The 15,567-nt window shown below is 43.4% G+C and overlaps 1 protein-coding gene and 1 pseudogene across 4 annotated transcripts; one reads left to right on the forward strand and one right to left on the reverse strand.

Moving 5' to 3' along the window:
* Positions 1 to 1,840: 1,840 nt before the first annotated feature.
* Positions 1,841 to 13,416, forward strand: LOC112266819 (inositol polyphosphate 5-phosphatase K). Of its 4 annotated transcripts, XM_024444660.2 has the most exons (15): positions 1,841 to 1,992; positions 2,112 to 2,214; positions 3,952 to 4,057; positions 6,395 to 6,499; positions 6,682 to 6,790; positions 7,150 to 7,266; positions 7,410 to 7,585; positions 7,764 to 7,875; positions 8,175 to 8,284; positions 8,545 to 8,571; positions 10,918 to 11,155; positions 11,489 to 11,626; positions 11,717 to 11,800; positions 11,879 to 11,983; positions 12,163 to 13,416. In XM_024444660.2, exons 2-15 carry the CDS (start codon positions 2,199 to 2,201, stop codon positions 12,241 to 12,243), a joined length of 1,524 nt encoding a protein of 507 aa, XP_024300428.1. In that variant the 5' UTR covers positions 1,841 to 1,992; positions 2,112 to 2,198; the 3' UTR covers positions 12,244 to 13,416. The 4 variants fall into 4 exon arrangements, with proteins under 4 accessions (XP_024300428.1, XP_024300426.1, XP_024300427.1 ...); XM_024444658.2 differs by lacking the exons at positions 1,841 to 1,992; positions 2,112 to 2,214 and adding an exon at positions 2,410 to 2,542; XM_024444661.2 differs by lacking the exons at positions 1,841 to 1,992; positions 2,112 to 2,214 and adding an exon at positions 2,777 to 2,931.
* Positions 13,417 to 14,066: 650 nt separating this feature from the next.
* On the reverse strand, positions 14,067 to 15,566 carry LOC112267369 (annotated as a pseudogene).
* Between the last annotated feature and the right edge of the window lies 1 nt (position 15,567).

Genomic DNA, 15,567 nt, shown 5'->3' on the forward strand with positions numbered 1-15,567 from the left:
CTATTACTCAGCTGAGTTAACTTCACATTTATGGAGCTAATGTAATGGATTTGTTTGCCAGGGCAAGTCTAGATAGCACTATCTGTATTATGCCTACAACAGTGACGTTTCAGTCCGCTAGGTGCATCTCCACAGCATGGGCATATCTCTGGGTGACGTGGACATCCCCATGCATGCACCTTATCAACATATGACTAATACAATATTGCACCATCCCATTCTCTTGGCTCTGTCTGCAATCATAACCAGTAGTGTATATACCAGGAATAATGAAATAATAATAATAGATGTTTGGTGAATTTGTGAATTATGCATGACCACTGGAGTCTGACACTCATTTTTTAAATGTACACTACCGGTCAAAAGTTTGGACACACCTACTCATTCAAGGGTTTTTCTTTATTTTTACTATTTTCTACATTGTAGAATAATAGTGACAACATCAAAACTATGAAATAGCACATATGAAATCATGTAGTAACCAAAAAAGTGTTAAATAAATCAAAATATATCTTGTATTTGAGATTTTTCAAATAGCGTCCCTTTGCCTTGATAACCGCTTTGCACACGCTTGGCATTCTCTGGTATATTTCATCACTCAATCTTGCCAAAGCATATTTTGTAGGAGGGGTTAATATGAATTTAAAATCATTTTACATGATTTAGATTAATCGGGTCATGAACATATGGACTTTGAAATGAACAAGGGAAAGATTAAACGTAGGCTACGTCTGGCATAAGCTTATTCACACACTTTACAATAACTCTATTGCGGTAGTCTCCTTTATAGGCTATTCCCTCCGTTGCGACACGGCTGCCCAGTTGAAGAGCTTGTGATCTCCATGCAGCACCACGCGCCTTTGGAAAAGCACCCCTCAGCCTCAGAGATGCTCTTCTGGAGGCATGCAGCCATAGTCATACCCTAATGTAGGCCTATTTGCCGACTAGACAAAAAGTAATTCCAACATATTTGAACGTTTAATTCATTCAGTTCAGCCTGTCAGTATGTCATCCATTCAGTCATTTGTCTAAGTTGTAATAGGAACTAAAAGGCGAGAGGATTTACTCCGCCCAAAATCTGTCCATGTGAGATAAGCCCTTTTTTTGTATGGAGGTCTATGCGAGAGTGTTAAATTATTTGATAGAGTAGAGGTTTTGTAATGTTTGCTCAGTTAAAAATGTACTGATAATAGAGGTTGCACGTGGCATTTCGCCAACTTTGAGAAAAACGACTGTTGTGCCTGTTGTTCACACGCGTACCTGCCCTCTCATTGGCTAGAATGGTCCCACTGACCTGACCTCACTTACCCTCACTCATTGAGGAATTACTGTAGAGAAGATTACTGTTTATCTTATATGCATAGTCACTTTAACTATACATTAATGTACATACTACCTCAATTGGCCCGACCAACTAATGCTCCCGCACATTGGCCAACCGGGCTATCTGCATTGTGTCCCACCACCCGCCAACCCCTCTTTTTACGCTACTGCTACTCTCTGTTCATCATATATGCATAGTCACTTTAACCATACCTACATGTACATACTACCTCAATAAGCCTGACTAACCGGTGTCTGTATATAGCCTTGCTACTGTTATTTTCAAATGTATTTTTACTGTTTTATTTCTTTACTTACCTACATACACACACGCTTTTTTTTCGCACTATTGGTTAGAGCCTGTAAGTAAGCATTTCACTGTAAGGTCGACTACACCTGTTGTATTCGGCGCACGTGACAAACTTTGATTTGATTTGTCGGAAATGTATGTTCTGTTTGAAAGTGATGGCGGGTGGGTAAAGATGAGCGTGAGAACGAATGGGCTACACTCGTGAAAAAGAAAGGGTACTAATTCAGTAAAGTTGTGATAGAAACTAAGATATCCCTAGATTTGTTTATAGTATGAGTTTTGGATCAATATTACCCGGGGGATCCGTTTGAAGTCACGAAGAGTAACGTATCATGTATGCGTAGAGTAAGGTGGCAAATGTGAGTGTCACAAGAGCTGATCTTATTCAGATTTTATGTGTGTCCGCGGAACAGAAGAAGCTAGCATTCTGCCTCAAAAAGATTTTTGAATGGAATGTTTTGTATATGTATTTCCAAAGCAGGGCTCCGGTCAAGGGGGTTATCTCTCGGGATGCAGATGATATACCTGAGGAAGTAGGTGAAGTGATTGGTGCAGGCCGACTGACATGTATGGTGGATGGAGTAAGGAAACTCACTTCATCCAAATTATTGTTTTTGATAAGTCTCTCCCTTCTCATGTGAAGCTTTATGACATACCATGTAAGTGCTTATGTGCACAAGCCCCCACAAAGATTTGGGCATGTATCAAGTGTATGCAGATGGGAAGAATATCATATGTCAGCTGAGGTCGTATGCTGCAACTGTGGACACTGCACCAGTGAATGTTTCTCGGAAATCAAGGGCTCCTGGTATATTACTTGTGGAAAAGGTGGACGTCGTAGCATTTATTGCAATAGTCATGAACTTCACAGCACAAACAACGAAGAAATCAGAGAAAATTGTAACCATTGTGAGTGCAGCAGAACGTTTTTTGGGACTGAGTTTACAGCCAAGGCGTTGCATAAAATCCTGTCAACGGATGTTCTGCCCTCACAGGGATGTGACTCGAATTGGAATGTGTTTTATTTTTGTATGATGACGTTTTTATCCCTCTCCGATAATGAATATTTTTTTATATATATAGTTTAACATTCATACAGTAGGTGGGGGGCATTCACTTCTAATGCCTGTTCGCGGGCTGCCATAGCACCATAGAAGTAGAAGCTCTTCTTTGAGGAAGTGCATGTGCAAAACGTAAACAAAGTGTGTTGCGTAATCTCACCCAATTGTATTTTTTTTCGTGCAAATGTCTGTAATCCGAGTGAGAGTAGGCTACGACAAAACAACAGGCATTGCCAGGTAGTAAGACCATTGTACATGTATTAGTTGTTCTATATTTTAATCGGTTGTAATCCTAAACACAGATACAATAGCTAGCTAATTTAAAGGAACTACGCTAATTGCTAGCGAATAACCTGGGTAGATAAGTTATCTAATGTGTAAAAACATTCCTAACGTTCAGAAATGGCAATTCAGAGAACACAATGTAACGTTGAACGTTTGCAATTCAGAGAGTTGTTTGCATGCAGCTACTATACTGTAACTATCAAGCTAGTTAGCAGGGGAGTCAGGTTAGCAAATTTTGATATCAGAAATTAACAGTGGTGGAAAAAGTACTGTCACACTTGAGTCATTTTCTATTAAGGTATCTTTACTTTTACTCAAGTAAAAGTGAAAGTCACCCAGTAAAATACTACTTGAGTAAAAGTATCTGTTTTGAAATATTCTTAAGTATCAAAAGTACTAGTAAAAGTATAAATTATGTCAAATTGCTTATATTAAGCAAACCAGACGGCACCATTTTCTTGTTAAAAAAAAAAAAGTTACGGATAGCCAGAGGCTATCTCCAACACTTAGACATAATTTACAAATTTGTGTTGAGTCCTCCAGATCAGAAGCAGTAATAGGGATGACCAGGGATGTGCTCTTGATAAGTGCATGAATTTGATATTTTTCCTTTCCTGCTAAGCATTCAAAATGTAACGAGTACTTTTGGCTATCAGGGAAAATATATGGAGTAAAAAGTACAATATTGTCATTAGGATTGTAGTGAAGTAAAAGTTGTCAAAAATATAAATAGTAAAGTACAGATCCCCCCCAAAAAGCGACTTAAGTAGGACTTGTTAAAGTATTTTTACTTGAGTACTTTACACCACTAGAAATGACGTCATGAGCAGTGGACCCTATTTTACATTAGCAACATTTTTATTCAGAAAATATATTGCTGTGCTTTCATATCATGAGTTTGTTGTTTGTAACGTTATCATGATTCCTTGAGGTTGTTGTTTTTAACGCTATCATAATTCCATGATTTTGCAGCTGGTGAGATTATGGAGAATGACTATGATACCAAGGAAGACCCCCAGTCACAAGTCAAGAACTCAGTCGGCATGGAGAAGAACTGCTGCGACGAAGACACTTTCAGGTTTGAATGTCCCCTTGTGGTCATATGAGCTCCGGCTAACAACTTTGATTAGAGAGCATGTTTTGTGCATAAGGAGACACTGCACATTTAATTTGTTTACGGTCAATGGACACCGCACACCCAGAGTCATATTCAGCAATACAGGCAGCATAGCATTTGACCTGACAAAGAACTGCACATGGTTGGATTGTTGGTTATCTGATATCTGTGCAGGCAATTCAAACATGTCATTCTAGTGCATGCACACAGGCTTACTATTTCCTTATTAGGTCTGTATTCTTCCAGACAGAACACAGTTTAACCTCACATTGTCTGGCAGTGCCAGCACCCAATACAAAGCTGAGAGCACAATACATTAGTATTATTGTGATTAGGTTTGCCAGTGCATTGCATTCCCACATGTATTAGAGAAATAATCCATGCCACTCTTTCCAAATCAGAGGAAAGTTCAATAAAGAAGATGATTGGGCCCCAAAGTCCACCACCACCACTGCCACTTTGTCTTTCTCTTTAAGTCTTGCACAGAGTTTCCTCATTCTGGACAGGTGTTAAGCAAATTATTAGACTAAGATACATTTTCTAACATTAAGGGGTTGGTTTTCACATAGTGGGTCTCATGTGGCCCCTTCTTGATTCTGCTTAGCCTGTGATCCTTCTCAGTCTACTTCAGACCCTCCAAAAATATTCTTATGTCTCTCATTCACTTCCAGAGGCTGGATTTTATGTAAGGCATCATTGCTCCGTCTAAAGCGTACAATAGTCTTGAGATATGTCCTAGCTGCTCTTCTTCCACCTGTTATACCGTAAGGAATTCTAAGACAGGACCTTTGAATCTGTAGCCATTTCTGTGCTTTGGTGACAGCAGGAGTTCGGTATGGTCTTTCATATCAGATTCAGACTCACACATGATGCCAAGGGGAAGTGCTGTGATGAGGGTCTCCCTTTGATGGATCTTGGCACAAGAAATAATCGCCAAGGACATACATCTGTAGTTTGACCACTGTAGAAGACCCTCCCTATGACCTCTGCAAAGATTCAAGTATCCAAATCTCCATTAAAGGAGAAACTAGTGATCTGCAGTGAAATGTTCCCCTTGTAAACAAGGAAGAATCACCTGCCGTTCTGAACCTCTCATCGCATCAGTTTAGTCCTGCATATTTTCCTCTCTTCCCGACACTGAGATTCCTTCCAGAAGATCACCCACAATGGATGAGGTCTGCCGGTTGTTCGGTTCGCTCGTAGGGCGCGTCCGCTCAGACAGCATAGCCAGCTCTGCCACCCAGTCCTCGGGCAGCCGCCTGCTGCTGTGCCAGCGCCTTGCCCAGCTCATGACCTGCGTGGATGACCTGGACCCCTCGCCCCAGCTCCAAGAGCAGGTGGTAGGCAGCTTGGACAACACCTTCCTCATCTGTGGTAAAAGGGCCAACCTTCTCAAGAAAGAGAAATTCAGGTGGACATGATAGGAAAGAGTTCCTCTTTTCTGTTCTCTTTGGCGTTATTTCAACTTGACTTCCACTTCCTCTGTCTTTATAACGTCATATGATTTGTTTTCAATCCAAATGCATTGCATATGGTTCTTCGCTGCAAGGGTTTAGTTGATGAACACAAAGTATCGTAAGACTGGATACTAATGATTCTTCTTGACTAAAATGTCCAGCAATGACTTCTCCATTTTATTCCAATTGTGTCTGTCTTTATCTGAGTGCAGAGGGTCTGAGTTGGTCGAGGAGTTAGACACATTTTTCATGTCTTGATTTTAGGCTTTGGACCCTTGTTTGATCAGCCTCTTGAGCTCAGAGCAGGCAGTGTGTGGTGGTCTCTTCCATTCTGGATCGTAATCTCTGGCACGCTTATCCTTTTTTTTGATTGGATGACACAAAATGCCCTTTTGTTAACAACTGAAAGGTTATGATGTTAGGACCATAGAGATCATAAGTCAATGTTCAGTGTTTCATTTATTTCTGTGCTTAGGACATGGAAAGGGATTGGCTTAGATCCTCGTTGAGAATGGTTCTTCATTCACAGTATCTGAATTGATATAGGCTATGGTTAGAGATGTGAATAGGCTTTATCAACCACCACGGTCCATTCAAGACTGGCTAAACATGATGTTGTGTAACTAAATAAGCTTCTGAAAGTTGCAGTCCCATTTGTCAGGCTTTTGCTCAAATGAGTTTGGTGGAAAGCTGCTGTGCAAGTGAATCATAATCTGCTGTACTCTCTTTCCCTTTCTCGCTCCCTCTCTCCCTTTCTTGCTCCCTCTTTCTTTCCCTCTCTCTTGCGTTCCATCGCCCCCTCTCTAAACCCCCCTCTCGTTCTCTCTCTCGCTCCCTTCAGGCTTCACATGGTCACGTGGAATGTTGCTACAGCTGATCCTCCAGATGACATCAGCTCCTTGCTTCACCTGAACTCCCCAAAGACCCCAGACCTCTACGTGATTGGGTGGGGTTGCGGAGCTACTGCACGCTGATTGGATATTGATTAAGACACAGTACAATGGCATGACAGGAAAATCTGTTTTTTACTGTGTAAAGTTTACAAAGTTCTTTCTAAGTGGCATGGTGAAAATGCTTCAGTAAGTTTATTAGTTATAACCTGTGTGTGTGTGTGTGTGTGTGTTCTAGTCTCCAGGAGGTGTACTCTGCTCCTCACAGGTTCATCATAGACATGGCCGTTGAGGACTCCTGGAGCCATCTCTTCATGTCCAGCCTGGCACCACGAGGCTACCTGAAGGTACAACAGTTGGACAATATGGCTTCATAACACCAAACAATACCACTCCAGCACCATAGACCGGTTTGATCAAGTTTCATGCCACCAACCTTAGTCTGAAGCAACAGAAGAATGTGTTCCCAATGTAGTTTGTCCTCAGTTTATTTTCACCTCCTTGTCTTTCAAAGTAATATCATTAGCTTCTTATGTGCCACTCTGCTTCCACACGTCTGAGTTTGCCTTTTCATCCTGGTCTTTCTGAAAATATCCCAGGTTTTGCCTTTTCATCCTGGTCTTTCTCCAGGGTACTTAAGAGTCTGAAAATAGCCCAGGTTTAGATGAAGCGATCTCAGGGTGTCTGGTATCTTGTTGTGTTGCAGGTGTCCTCCATCCGCATGCAGGGCCTCTTACTGCTGTTCTTCTCCAAACTGGCCCACGTTCCATTCATTAGAGACATCCAGGACACCTACTCTCGCACAGGCATCTCCGGCTACTGGGTAAGATCAGGCTCATGACCGCTTATAGCGAGTGTTATAATGCACTAAAAGTGTTATAAATGCACCTATAAGGCATTGTGTGTGAGCCTCACGTAGAAAAATGGCTTTTCATAAATTTGATTGATTGACCTTGCGCCCAACAGGGGAATAAAGGCGGGGTGTCCATCCGCCTGTCTTTCTACGGCCACATGCTCTGCTTCCTCAACTGTCACCTGGCAGCACACATGCAGTACGCCTCGCAGCGCGTCGACGAGTTCGAGTACATCCTGGACACGCAGACCTTTGACCCCAAAAAGACCCCGCACATCCTCGACCACAAGTCAGTAAACATTAAACGCAGTTGAGTGAGTGTGTTTTCCTATATTCACACAGTTGCTGCTTCGGTATTATAAATGGAGGAGCTTGACATCTGCTTGTGATATGATTTTAAGTACTACTGTGCTCTCTCTGTTGAATGTTCACATTGGTCCCTCGCGCTCGCTCTCTCTCTCTCTCAGGCTGGTCTTTTGGTTTGGGGATTTGAACTTCCGCATCCAAGATCACGGCATGCATTTTTTGCACAACTGCATCACCAGCCATAAGTTCAACTTGCTGTGGAGCAAAGACCAGGTCAGACTCATGAGGGATGCATTTGTTTTGCTCTATCTTGGACCATACTATACATAGATTGGCTTTTCATTTTACACACGTACAGTTAGCTGTCTTGTTCTCATGCATGTAAGACATGGGATGTACACATGGCACCCTGTTCACTTCATTGTGCACTACTTTTGACCAGGGCCCATGGGGCTCTGATCCAAAAGAAGTGCACTATAAAGGAAATAGGGTGCTTTTTGGGATGCCGCCATCGTATTTCCTGAGGAAGTTGAATGTAATGCTTTTGTTGTCATTCCGTGTGGTTGTATCAGCTGACCATGATGAAGAAGACGGAGGCTCTCCTGCAGGAGTTTGACGAGGGACCTCTGGACTTTCAACCAACCTACAAATTCGACAGGTTCTCTGACTGCTATGACAGCAGGTAATGGCTGACGTGCAATCACAGGCGTATGGGAACACTCGCACACCGAGTTATACATGCACAGACACAGTCACTGACACACACACACACACACTTTCTCTCCTGATGTGTATTACTCTTTGGTTCTACAAAGCATCACTCTTTCAGCATTGTCACTCTCGTGTCATATTTCCTGCTTGCTTTTGCTGAGCTGACTCCTGCTCTCCTTACAAGACACCATTTTTTCAAATGCTCAACTCTGCTCTCTTTCGACTTCACAGGCCCCACGGGACATGGTTTGGTTTCCAGTAAGCTGCTCAAAACACCCCTCTCTTAATGCCCCCCCTAATCCCCCTTAAGCAGTATTCTGCTCCTGCACAATAAGCCCACTAAAACGGTTGCAAGGCAGTGACGGATAGATTTTTGCAATGGAAAGTCAAATTGCCCCTCTCTCCCACAAAATGGTGCCTACAGAACCCCAGACCTTGCGCTCTCTTTGTTTGTGTGTGTGTGTGTGTGTGCGTGCTTCTGGGGTTTTCTACAGCTAACACACTTGTCTCTAACAGCACATACGGTTTATCAAAGTTGCTTTATTCTCCATATGAAGCCGGTGGAAAATCCCCATTGAAGCGTATCAGCATTGTGCGGAGGTGGCTGCCATTCTCAGTGGACACAGTGTTCTGGATTTGTTAAGTCTAATTCATTTAACTCCCACAATACCATTCACCCTCATACGGAGAGAGAGCAGCTTTGCTAGCCGACTGTACCATAGCCTCTGTGTGGGCGTAAGCAGCTGTCAGTTTATAACAGTCATGGTTGCTGGCTATATACAGCACAACATCCTTCCCTGCCGCTTGGATTGTTCACTATATAGTTGTAACGAATCGCTATATGCAGAGCATTCGGAAAAGTATTCAAGTATTTCCCACATTCTAAAATTGATTCAATTGTCGTCCCCCACACAATACCCCATAATGACAAAGCAAAAACAGGATTTGAGAAATTCTAGCAAATTTCTCAAATAAAATAAACTGTACTTTGAAGCACCTTTGGCAGAGATTACAGCCTTGAGTCTTCTTGGGTATGATGCTACAAGCTTGGCATTTGGGGAGTTTCTCCCATTCTTCTCTGCAGATCCTCTCAAGCTCTGTCAGGTTGGATGGGGAGCGTTGCTGCACAGCTATTTTCAGGTCTCTCCAGACATGTTCGATCGGGTTCAAGTCCGGGCTCTGGCTGGGCCACTCAAGGATATTCAGAGACTTGTCCCGAAGCCACTCCTGTATTGTCTTGGCTGTGTGCTTAGAGTCGTTGTCCTATTGGAAGGTGATCCTTCGCCCCCAGTCTGAGAACCTGATCCAGAGCGCTCAGGACTTTATTAAGGATCTCTCTGTACTTTGCTCCGTTAATCTTTCCCTCGATCCGGACTAGTCTCCCAGTCCCTGCCGCTGGAAAACATTACCACAGCATGATGCTGCCACCATTCTTCATGGGACCTTTATATAGACATGCTGCCACCAAACTGTGGGACCTTTTATATAGACAGGTGTGAGCCTTTCCAAATCAGGTCCAATCAATTGAATTTACCACAGGTGGACTCCAATCAAGTTGTAGAAACATCTCAAGGTTAGCCGGGGCGGCAGGGTAGCCTAGTGGTTATAGCGTTGGACTAGTAACCGGAAGGTTGCAAGTTCAAATCCCCGAGCTGACAAGGTACAAATCTGTCGTTCTGCCCCTGAACAGGCAGTTAACCCACTGTTCCTAGGCCGCCATTGAAAATAGGAATTTGTTCTTAACTGACTTGAGTAGTTAAATAATAATAATCAATGGAAACAGGATGCACCTGAGATCAATTTTGAGTCTCATAGCAAAGGGTCTGAATACTTATGTAAATAAGGTATCTGTTTTTTTGTTTTTTTTAATACATTTGCAAAAATGTCTACAACCCTGTTTTCGCTTTGTCATAATGGGGTATTGTGTGTGTATTCATGAGGGAAACGATACATTTTAGAATAAGGCTGTAATGTAACAAAATGTGCAAAAAGTCAAGGGGTCTGAATACTTTCCAATGCACTGTTATCTGTACAGTATGTATTTATTCCTGTTTGTGTGTGTGTCAATACTTACGGTCTCCACCTCTGTGCACTAATCAGTACAATAGAGAGGGCACTCACTGTATGAGTCACCCAGTGAGACAGAATGGAAAACGAATCCGCTATGAGAGACGACTAATGAGGAATATGAAAGGATACAAAGCACTGCGGAATCTGATCCATCATGTAGAGCAGACTGAAGTAACACTGAGATGGCGGAAACGCTAAAGAAATCCAGCTACCTTATGAGATACCTCGTCATACTTTCTCCATCTCTAACACACTCTCATGTCATTCTCTCACAGGCTTTGTTCAAATATCCATACTAGCAGACTGCTAGAATGATTCAATGTATTGGGCATGCATTCTAAGTGATATACTAGTTCATTTGGAACTCGGTCTTTCTGTTTCTCCACATCTTGTTTGTCTCTCACTAAATCTCTTCGCTTGTCTGTTTGCCGGTTCCTCTCCATCTCTCCCATTCTGACTTAATCATTATTTCCTCTCGCTCTCTCACTAAATCTGTGTCTCTTCTCTCGTCCGCCCGTCTGTCTGCCTGCCCAGTGGTAAGATGCGTAAGCCGGCCTGGACAGACCGGATCCTGTGGAGGGTGAAGCCTAAAGAGCCACCCCCAGAGGAGGAGAAGGACGAGGACAGGGACTCTGGTCTGGATGAGAAGAACACCAAGAATCAGCAGGAGGAGGAAGAGTTCCCTCTGAAACTCAAACAGGATTCGTACACCAGCAACATGGAGTACGGCGTCAGCGACCACAAGCCTGTCATCGGCATCTTTACCTTGGAGGTGACTGAGGCAGCGGCATTTCCCATTCCCGCATCTGAGACCGTATGAACAGTCTTAAGAGTACCAGTGCTGATCTAAAATCAGTTCCTTCCTGTCCATATAATGTTTTTCATTGTGATCTAAGAGGCGACACTTACTGACCCAAGATCGGCACTCCTACTCTGAGGCGCTTTTTGAATACAGGCCCTGATCTTCTTTTCCAACGTGACTCTTTATAACAAAACCGTATGATGCAAATATACTGCTTTATACTCCTTCACCCTCTAGCCAATCCTGACTACCTCTTCCCTCCGTTTGTTCTGCCATTCCCTCCTGTCTATCCCCACGCTGTAGTTGAGGAAGATGTACGAGGCGCCGTTGGTGCGCGTGTGTGCCGAGGGTGAATGGAGCGCCGACTTTGACGCCATGGTGATCTACAGCCCCCTCCAGCCCTTCCCTTCTAGCGCCTGGGACTGGATCGGCCTCTACAAGGTCAGAGTCGACGTAACCCTCCGATGTTCTTTTGAATCATAGAAGTGTGGTCTGTGTAGTTTTTAACAGGTCTGTGTTTGTGTGTTACAGGTGGGATTCAGGAGTGTTTCGGACTACATTACCTACACCTGGGTGAAGGATGATGAGGTCTCGTTTAATGACGAGCTCACCCAGGTAATATGACTGCGCGCGTGTGTCTTTTTTGTGTTTGATGACATGGAGATGCTTGAATATGTTTCTGTGTTTACCCAGGTCTATGTGAGCAAGGATGAGATTCCGGCACTGGGAGGGGAGTGCGTGCTCTGCTATTACTGCAGTACGCTCCAATGCATTGTGGGTATTAGCTCACCCTTTAAGGTAAGTGCAGGTTTACTGTAAGCAACCAAGAACAGTCCAGACATAGAAGAATATACATACTAACATTCATGCATTCACATACATTTTGGGCCAGTTTTCTGGATGCAGCTTCAGTCTAGTCCTAGAACTCCTGGACTAAAAATATTGGAGTTTGAATGTAGAAATGTCTCTGATTTTAGGTACACGAGTCCAAGGTGGCCGTTGAGGAAGGTCTCGTGCCGGAGAACATCGACGGCCTTGAAAAGGCCACAGCCAGTTAGGACCTGTGAGTGGAACCAGACTTTATTGCTGGACCAAACATGACCTCTTAACACTGTCTGTCTGTCGATGCTGTTACACATTTGACCTTTGGTGGCCTGTCTGCAAGCTGTGGTGCTGCTGAAGTCATGGAATGTTACCTAACTGTAGGCCAGTGCACTTTGTTTTTAATGAATCATAACTGTTTCTGTCTTGTTCTCCGCTGCCAGTTGTGGCAACAGTAACCTACGCGTTTATTTAAGTTCTGTTCAGATGTTGATCCCGCTTTTAAAATCAGTCGCAGAGACATATTGGCAGTGTCGTTTTAAGAAAGGTTCAGTGTTTTTGCTCAGTGTATTTTTTGTTGTTGTGTGTTTCGTCTCTGGATTGACACAGAACACATTGGACATGTTCCAGGTAGGTTGTACAGAAGTCGAATATTAACTTCAGAGTCGTGGCTGTTTCACTTGAGAATTCGACCAAACACATATTGTTAATGCATGAATATGACATTGTTTTAAATAATGGTTGATACATTTACATTTTCCCTCTGCTAACAAAACGCTTCGTGCTATGCTGTGCTATGCTGTGCTATGCTATGCTGTGCTGTGCTATGCTGTGCTATGCTGTGCTATGCTGTGCTATGCGATTCCGAGAAATATATTGCACAATTTGTTCATGTTCACATTCATGACCCTGCCCTTTTTATAGATGTGCGTAAAAGGTTACTGGTTTAGGTATTTATTGAAGTCATTTTGGTTCAAGTAAGTGTGATTGGGGATGAAAATATATCTAAAAAAACAGTGGATTCAACAAGTGCCTCAATGTTAACAACCAGTCTAACTGTTCAATGGATGCTTTGGTACAAAACTATAGAATTCCTATTTGATTATCTATTGGTGTGTTTGAAAATTATCATATTGTTCTTATTCTTAAAAAATATGCAAGTCTTTCTTGTTCTGTACGCATCAACATTTAATCTCTAGAACTTCTTGTACTTTTCTTTGACCAATTTCAGCATAAGCGAGACCTGTTCAAAAATCTTTATTTGCTTATTGAAACGCTTGTACATTGACTCTGTATTTACAGTATTGAAAATTAGGAGTGCTCTATTTTCTCAGTAGCATGTGGTAAATGAATGAAAACAAATGTTATTCTGTAACCTATTTAAAGCTGAAATAAAAAATGTAAATGAATGATGCCTGTCATTTAGCACTAGTCTGGAATAGAAATGCAACAAGTCATTTTTAAACCTTTGATACAATGTAGTCTACACTGTTTTTATGTTGTCGTCTTAGCTGGAAACGAGAACTATACATTTAATATAAAAAAGCTTTTTAAAAACATTTTATGAACGGGTATTTAGAAGATTTATGCTAAGAGGACAATAATAACGGACATTCGGAACAACAACAATTCACAACAGTCTCAAGTGTTTTAAACCAGTCAACTGATTTACACTTTAGTCAAAGAGGAAAAACATAAAAGCATCAGAGAGAGAAATATAAAAGTAAATAGTTCCAACGGTTATGAAGGGCTTTATAAAATAAATAGATTAATCAACTCATTTGCTTGAAGCAATGTTCCTTACAGTATACAGTAAGCGCCATTTCCAGTTTGATCGCCAATCCGGTCCAGGAGCAATCCAGGACCAAGGTACATTGACATTACAGGTTGACGTTTTACTTTTCTCAACACACAGACGCAGTGCCCAAAGTAACCATGACATTACAGCTTGCATTTGCACCACCTATAACATTTTGAAAAGGGAAGTGACATTTAGCACGTTTTAGAACAGTAAAATGTCATCTCTAGCCTATTCCAGACTACTTATTGGAGTGGGTACTCCCAGCCATAAAAATTGAATGACTAGAATCTAAATAGAAAGGATAGAGCTAGGCTTACTTGTATGCTCCCAGCCCCTGTACAGCCCAGTGTTTACAGACAGTGCTCGAGGTGGGCCAGCAGCTCTCGGTGGTGCCTGGTGGGGTACTGGGCTCGACAGCTGGGACACTCTAAGAAGCTCTCGTCCAGCTGGTTGACGACCTGAGAGGGAGAGGTGAAGCTCTCTTTGGACGGCTTCAGGGGTGCTGGGAGTCTGCTGTGAGCGCTGGCATCGTACAGGCCGGACAACTCCCTCTGCCCCTTCTCTGACTCGTGTTTGGTGACGTGGTCCTTTGCCTTGCGCAACTCCAACACCTTGTGTAGCTGTTGTTGTAAATACTGACAGTCTCGCTTCTCATCCTCTGGGTCTTTGGCGGACACCTGGATCTGCTGCTCCAGAATTGTGACGCGTTTATGCTCCTCATGCAGGCTCAGTAGGGATTTCTGCAGTAGATTCACCTGTACCTGATCTCCTTTTCCTCTAGTCTAGCCAGGAGCTCCTCCATGTCACCCCACAGACGGATCTCTCTGTCCCCAGAGCGGCGCTTCTCCTTCTGGACACTCTGCCAGATACTCAGCCTCTCTGCCTGGAGCTGCTGCCACACCTCTCCCACCACTCTCTGCTTCTCCTCATACCTACACTGCAGCTCAGACAGTTGTCTCTGGGCTGTATTGACCTGCTCTCTCGGAGCTTCCGGCTCCTTCTTGGTAGTCAGTAACAATATCTCATAGTGCTTCTGTATCTGCACTGACCTCTCTTCTGAATGGGTGTCTTTATGCTGCTGTGCGAGGGCCTGCTTGGCTTGGTTTAGCTGCTGTTCCAGCCCAAACACCCGAGCCAACACCACCTTCACGTATGCCTCTCTCTGCTGGTCATAGGCCAGCCACTGCTGGTTCTTTTCCAGGGCATCTCTGAGGTGGTCGTGGCTCATTGCAGTACTGGTGGTGAGCACCTGTCCATCTGATGGGCAGCTCTGCAACCCAGCGCCAGATCTACTACTCTCCAGCTCCTGGCACTTAGCAGACATGGACACCAGCTTGTTCTTAACGTCCTCTGTCTCGGCTTGGAGTGACTGTAAAAGTTTTTTTTGTGTCTCTGCTCCGCCTCCCTGACATAGTGGTCTATCTGGGCCTGCAGACCGGCCACTGTCCTGCCCCCTGCCACATGGGCCTGCTGGCAAAGAGAGCAGATTTCCTGGTCCCTGGCCAGTAGCTGCTGAGCGTTCTTCTCCCCTAGAGTCTCCAGTGACAGGATTTTCTCTAGTACATGCTTGCTATTTTCAGATTCCGATGGTTTTCTTTCTGACGAGACAGCTCATCCAATGACTTCCTGAGATATGCATTCTCCTTTCTGAGTTTACTGATCTCCATATCCTTTCTGGAGCAACACAGCCTTTCTGCCTATCTTGTCGGCAAAGTTGTTTTAGTTGCTGGATGACATCGTTGCGATGCTATCGAGCTAA

This window comes from Oncorhynchus tshawytscha, linkage group LG14, assembly GCF_018296145.1.
Source record: "Oncorhynchus tshawytscha isolate Ot180627B linkage group LG14, Otsh_v2.0, whole genome shotgun sequence".
NCBI classification, from domain to species: domain Eukaryota; kingdom Metazoa; phylum Chordata; class Actinopteri; order Salmoniformes; family Salmonidae; genus Oncorhynchus; species Oncorhynchus tshawytscha.

Excerpts from the sequence above, each read along its gene's own strand:
- LOC112266819 (XM_024444660.2), top strand. Across the intron at positions 7,267-7,409 it reads CAGGCATCTCCGGCTACTGG|GGGAATAAAGGCGGGGTGTC; the intron begins GTAAGATCAGGC and ends TGCGCCCAACAG. Across the intron at positions 8,572-10,917 it reads GGGACATGGTTTGGTTTCCA|TGGTAAGATGCGTAAGCCGG; the intron begins GTAAGCTGCTCA and ends CTGCCTGCCCAG.